The 6,218-nt window shown below is 56.0% G+C and overlaps 1 protein-coding gene across 1 annotated transcript; it reads right to left on the bottom strand.

The window, feature by feature from the left end:
• Positions 1-1,094, bottom strand: Nppb (natriuretic peptide B). The gene is made up of 3 exons (XM_076862662.1): positions 969-1,094; positions 564-819; positions 1-17 (listed from the first exon to the last, which is right to left on the bottom strand). The coding sequence occupies exons 1-3, from the start codon at positions 1,092-1,094 to the stop codon at positions 1-3; spliced, it is 399 nt and encodes a 132-aa protein (XP_076718777.1).
• Between the last annotated feature and the right edge of the window lie 5,124 nt (positions 1,095-6,218).

The following is a 6,218-nucleotide window of genomic DNA, read 5'->3' as shown; positions in this document are numbered from 1 at the left end:
CTAATGCCGCCTCAGTACTGTGGGGAGAAGACAGGGTGACCGTGACCTTGAGGGGAAATGGAGGCAGGAGCTGAGCTTCCCCCCCGCTGTGCGCCACCCCCACCCTCCGGTCCCTCCACTGATCTTGATGTTTGAGGCTTTGGAACAATCCTCCTCTCTGGGTCTCAGTTTCCTCCTCCGGAAAGTGGGGTGACCCTGGAGATCCTGTCCTCTGCCTTCAAGGCTCCATGCAATTCCAGAGAAGCCAGGGGGCTCCTGGCTTAGGACCCTGTCTACTCCCAGGAGGGGCTGCGGGGCAGTGAACAAACTCCACCCTCTGGAGATTCCGCTCCCGTTTGATCAGAGGCAGGGAGTGGCCAGGAGGAGGGTGAGGATTCATTGAGCACCTAATGAATGATGTCCCCATTTCACATTTCCAGAAAGGCACCCCTTGGCCCTGGAGACTGTCAGAGGAGATGTCCGGGTGTCCTAGACAACAAGCCCACGGTGCCTCTAATGGTGGCCTGCACAGGGATGTGGGTGAGAGTGCAGCTGGCCAGTGGGGTGGCAAGGTGGGGGCTCACCATTGCAGCCCAGGCGGCTGTATGAGCCGATCCGGTCCAACTTCCGTCCGAAGCAACCCGAGTCTCGCATTATCTTGGCCGTGCGAAGTCCCCGCAGGGCCTGGAGGACACTGTCTCTGGGCCCAGGGACACCCTTGGGGGCAGCCTTCGCGGCCTCCGAGGCTTCTGTGGGGCCTTGGTCCTGCTGGAGCGGCTCCAGGGCTGTCTGCTTTGTTGGTGGCTCTGACCCCTCGTCCTGCAGGCGATCCAGCAGCTCCTGTAGGTGGGGAGCCTGAGCTCAGGATCGTGCACCTTACCTGTCACTCATTCCCCAATGAAGGGCAGACCCCTGGGCTGACAGGTGGGAGCCCCTTAAGTGCTGCTGCCAAGCCCTTCCGACAGCCCAGCCTCCAGCCTCAGCCTCACCTGTATCCCGGGGAGCTCCGCAGCCTGGCCAGGGCTGCCCAGAGGGTGGGGGCGACCTCCTGGCAGCAACAGGCTCAGGAAAAGCACAAGCAGACTTCCCCGGGACAGCACCATCTGGGGGTCCATGTCGCTTGGGTGGTGGGCTGGGGCTGCTGCTGCTTCCGTCCAAGTTCACGGCCACCTCCTCCAGGCCCACGGAGGCTCTCCTGGCTCCTCCGGCAACCGTGGCCTTTTATCCTGGCGATGAGTGTCCGGCCAGCCCTTCCCCCCTGTGTGGGGGTTATCTCTGATTTATCAGCCACATTCCGGCCCTCTGAGCTCAGGACCTGGGAATGCTCTGCGCCTGTGAGGAATACTCACTGGGGGTGGAGGTGGGGAAGCAGGCCTTGTATAGAAATGGGCCGGGCCAGGGCGGGAGCGTGCGGGGGACAGCTTCTTCCTTCGCAAAAATCTGGGGCCTTGAACATGGCTCTTTCCCCTTCCCTCCCCACCCAGCCACTGCTGGAAGCGGCAGGGAGAACCCCAGCGTTCCAAGGCCCGCGCGAGCGTGGGGCGCACGGTGACTCAGAGAGGAGCCCCAGCCGACGCCCACCGCCGCCAGCAGCGTCTTCCTCCCGCAGTTCCCGCGCCTGCAGCCGTAACCCAGCACCCGCCCGGGCTCCTCACACCCGGCCGTCGCCCGGGCCGCTGTCCGTGGTGCTGACCACCCCAAGGGAACTCTGTGCAGACTCAAGATTCGCTCTCCAGCCAGATTTCCAGACCAGACAGACCTGTGCGGGGCAGGGTGCAGGACAGCTCTGACCCCTCTCCCGACTCTCACACCCCAACCCCGGGAACCTTTCAGCACTGGGATGCGAATTCTCCAATGTCAACTGATTAAAAGCCTGAGTATGCCAAGGAACTTCTGGAATGCCGACCCTTCTCCCACCCCTTAAAGGGTAGAGTTGATTCGGTTGGAATTTTGAGAGCACAGCCCAGAGATGAAGTCATGCAGGAATGCTTTCTATGACATCTCCTCCAGGTGCAAACGTCACCTCTGCCCCACCAAGACGATGCGTGATGGGAAAAGGCCGAGTGGAAAGATGGCTATCTATGTGGTGGGACATCCGAGGTGTGTCCCTTCCAGAGAACCTGTGTTCATAGGCAGCGGGGGGTGGGGTGGGGTGGGGGGTGTCTAGAATAGGAGACAGGATATGGCAGAGATGGGGGAAGGGACAGCAAGAAGCTGGGAACTGCTAGGCGTGGTGGTGCATGCCTGTAATCCCAGCAATGAAGGAGGCTGAGACGGGAGGATCACAAGTTCAAGGCCAGCCTCTGCAACTTAACAAGACCCTCAGCAGCTTAGTGAGACCGAGTCTGAAAATAAAAAAGGGGACTAGGGGTATAACTCAGTGGTAAAGTCCTTCTGGGTTAAATCTCCAGTACCCAAAACAACAACAACAAAACAACCCTGGGACCACTTAGCAAATTCCAGCATAATCACTTCTTTCTGAGTGTGGTGGTGCATGCCTGTAATTCCAACGATTTAGGAGGCTGAGACAGGAGGATTGCAAGTTCAAGGCCAGCCTCAGCAAGACCCTGTCTCAAAGTAAAAAACAAAAAGGGCTGGGGATGTGGTTCAGTGGTAAAGTGCCCTTGGGTCCAATCCCTGGTACCAAAACAAAAACAAACCAAAACAGCATCTTTTCAGATATTGAGTGAGAAAAGTGTTCTTATTAGTCCTGATTTTTCAGATGAGAAAACTGAGCTCAGCTGAATTAATCTACTTCCCAAAGGTCACACAATCTGCACACCAGGCAGTCTGATTCCAGACCTGAAACTCTTACTTGCTGCTGGGATGCTTGCAAGATGTTTTTGCTCAAGGAAAATTTAGATAAATCTATTGTCATCTATGAAGACTTGGGGACCTGTGCTGTGGGGAGCAAGAATCAGAAATACACCCAGAGAGTTGGTCCTTGCTCTGAAGGGGACTGTGAACTTGCCAAGGAGACAGAGAAGTTGAGTACCAAACAAAAGTCCAGAGTGTCTCGGCCCACAGAGGAGGGGGCAGGGATGACAGGACTGAGTGCATCCTCCAGGCTTCTCTCCAGGAAGAACAACGGGACACCAACCGGCTCGCACACTGGATCATGAACACACATTGAGCGCCTACTGTACACCATGCACTCTCCACATCTCTTCAACATGGCTGTTGGGAGTCGCCCCAGCTCCAAAGACTAACTTCCCCATCCTCCCAGAGAGGAGCCATCCAATGGTGAGCCCGGCTGGCTCACATGATCCTTACCCACCAATCAGACTAGCCCTGCTGACTCACATGACCCTTATCCACCAATCAGAAAGCACCCCGTGCCAACTGTCAAACCGTTAAATGGTTAAACTGTCATAACCGTTAAACCACCCCCGGCTCTATAAATAAGCAGAGCTGTTCCTCAATAAACAGGCATTTTCTCCACAAGGAGCCTTGTTCGTTCCTTCAATGGCTAATCCTGCAGTCTCCGTCGCAGCCTTCTGCACAGGGACTTTGTTAGATGGTGCCCGTGGTAGGTGGAATGATATCCCCTCAGAATGTCCTTATCCTGGAACCTGAGAACATGCTATTTTACATGGTGAAAAGGCCTCCACAGGTGTGGCTAGGTTAAGGACCTGGAGGTGAATTCTCACGGATTATCCAGGAGGACTCAAGGCGGCCACAAGGGCGCTCAGAAGACAGAGGCAGGAGGAGGAGGGTCAGAGAGAGAGAATGCACGGAGAGACGAGGGGATGGAGGAGGGGCCGCAGCCAAGGGGCAGAGTTGAGCCCTACTATTTGCCCACCTTGATTTGGCCCAGTGAAGCAGATTTCAGACTCCGATCTCCAAAAAGAAAACAAAGTCACCTAAGCCAGCACACCTGTGGCATCTGTTTCAGCAGCCATGAGAGTAACGCAGGACGTGTGACCCTGAGCCTGGCGCTGGCCCCAGGGGAGCCCCAGGAAAATCTGCAGTGGCAAAATTGGTTCTCACCAGGGCCAAACCCTACGTGCAAGGTGCTGGCCACAGAGACAGAAAGAAGACCCTTAACCCACCCAACAAACCCTCATCGCGAACCTGGGGCACAGGAGTCCAGAGCCTGACTCTGGAGCCGATTTCCTAGGTTCCTCCCGCCTCATCGTCCTCTTGCTCTCTGTGTGGTCTTGCCAGGTGGCTGGCCCTCTGTCCTCTCACACCTGCTCACGGTGCTGTGGAGACAATGAGGCTTTGTTCCTGCAGGCACCTAGGACCAGACGGTCCCCGCCTCTGAGGAGCTCCTGGGGAAAGGCAGGGGAAAGGCAGGCGAAGGGTGAGGTGAGTGACAGGGGTGAGGTGAGGGACAGCGGCTGGCGCAGTCCTGGGTGCTCTGCAAGCACCGCAGGGTGGAGGTGGAGGAGGGAGCTTCCTGGAAAGGCTGGACGGAGGCTTTGAGGGACCAGGAGTGGCCGTGAGAGCGAGGGTGGGAGAGCTCTGGGCCCAGCAGTCAGCGAAAGCGAAAGCCAAGGGCTGGTTCATGGGTCCCCTGCCTCCAAGGCTTTGGACAGGAGGAGGGGGGTGCAGGGAAGGAGAGGCCCCATGGCCGGGGAGCGTGGTCCCCTCTGCAAGGATTTTCTGTAGCTTCCCAACCTCCAGCCCAGTCGTGAGTAGCCATAGCCGGTGACATGAGAGCCCCGGGCACCTGGGGACAGGCCAGGGAAAACGAGAGGACCACTGAGCAGGCAGGGCAGAGGCGGGCACGTTTCTGGCCACTGAACATAGCTCTCTGCAAGGTGCGGCTCTGCCTGGGCCTCTGTCTCCCCTGGTGAAAGGAAGGAGTTAGGCTGGGACTTCCCTCAGGCACAAAACCCCAACTGTGTACGTCAGTGTCCCTAGTTCATGGTCACATCTGCTTGCCAGCTCCCACCCCACCCCACAGAGGTACGTCCATCTTCCAGGACCCTCAGGCCTTCCCCAAGGCCAGAAACCACCTGCAGAGGGGCTTCCAGATCCTTCAGAGGTGTGGCAGAATGCAGAGGGGTGTGTGTGTGTGTGTGTGAGAGAGAGAGAGAGAGAGAGAGAGAGAGAGAGAGAGACCGAGAGACCGAGACAGACAGTGACAGAGACAAAGAGAGAGTGTTGGGGGCGGTTTGGAAACCAGCTGGTGTAGAGTCCTTCCCTGCCCTTGAAGGATTCTCTAGACTGTGGCTGTAAGGGAAGAGCCAGCGTGGCCACATGGGAAAGCAGCTATTAACTGCCACCGCCCCTCCCCTGCCGTGCCCAGCCTCACCAGCAGAGTCAGGGCATCTGAGGGTCCTAGTGTAGTGGAGGGAATGCTCCTTTCTCTCTCTACCCATATTGTCCCTGTAGCTAACGTTCTGGTGACATTCTGGAGGCCCTAGATCCAGCAGTGCCTGAACTCAATCCACCTTGGACTTTTCAGTATGTGAGCCAAGAAATCTGCCTTTCCCTGTTTGCCTAAACCAGCTCAGATTAGATTTTTGTCACTTCCATCTCCAAATTCTTTTTTTTTTAATGATTATTTTTTTAGTTTTCAGTGGACACATCTTTATTTTGTTTTTATGTGGTGCCGAGGATCAAACCCAGTGCCTTGCGCATGCCAGGTGAGCACGCTACCGCTTGAGCCACATCCCCAGCCCCCATCTCCAGATTCTTAACTGACATAGTCACCAAAAGAAACTGCCTGCCTTCGTTCTTTGAGAGCAAGACACTGCACCCTTGGAAAAGCTCAAGGTCTCAGAGCTTTGCAGACAAATGTTCTGATCATCGTCTGATGAATTCTCTCCTCTCGCCATGTGAGTCAATCCCCTGTGGTCAGACAAAAGGTGGAAAATCGAGGCAGGACCTGCACTCTCAGAGGAAATCGGAAGCCTGTTTAGTTTTCCAGCTTTATTTTTGTTGGGTTTTGTTTTGTCTTGGCTTTTTGAGTTTGGGGTTTCCCCCCAATCTAAATAGTGGGCATGAATCAGCAGATGGGAGGAATCAGGGGGCAGAGTGACACACACACCTGGGCTCTGTCCTGGCATGGTGGGGACAGCTGCAGGAACTAGAGAGCCTGCCTTCAAGTGGTATCGGACACACAGACATGCGCCCATCAGGCTGAAGAGGGCTCCTTAAGAGGCAGGGCAAAGGACAGCACCGGAGGCTCCACCCACCAGGAGAAAGGGGTCCTTCCACTGTTATAGTTAAAGCTTTGTCCCAGGGTTTCATAAACTGACTTCCAGACCACTCACGTATAATCGAAT

This window comes from Callospermophilus lateralis, chromosome 7 (genome assembly GCF_048772815.1).
Source record: "Callospermophilus lateralis isolate mCalLat2 chromosome 7, mCalLat2.hap1, whole genome shotgun sequence".
Taxonomy (NCBI): Eukaryota; Metazoa; Chordata; class Mammalia; order Rodentia; family Sciuridae; genus Callospermophilus; species Callospermophilus lateralis.
Note: the sequence above shows the minus strand (reverse complement) of the source record. Positions and strands in the feature narration are given on the sequence as shown.

Coding starts and splice junctions, on each gene's coding strand:
- Nppb (XM_076862662.1), bottom strand. CDS start 1,094: ATGGACCCCCAGATGGTGCTGTCCCGGGGAAGTCTGCTTGTGCTTTTC. Junction 820..968: donor CGGAGCTCCCCGGGATACAG/GTGAGGCTGAGG, acceptor CCCCACCTACAG/GAGCTGCTGGATCGCCTGCA.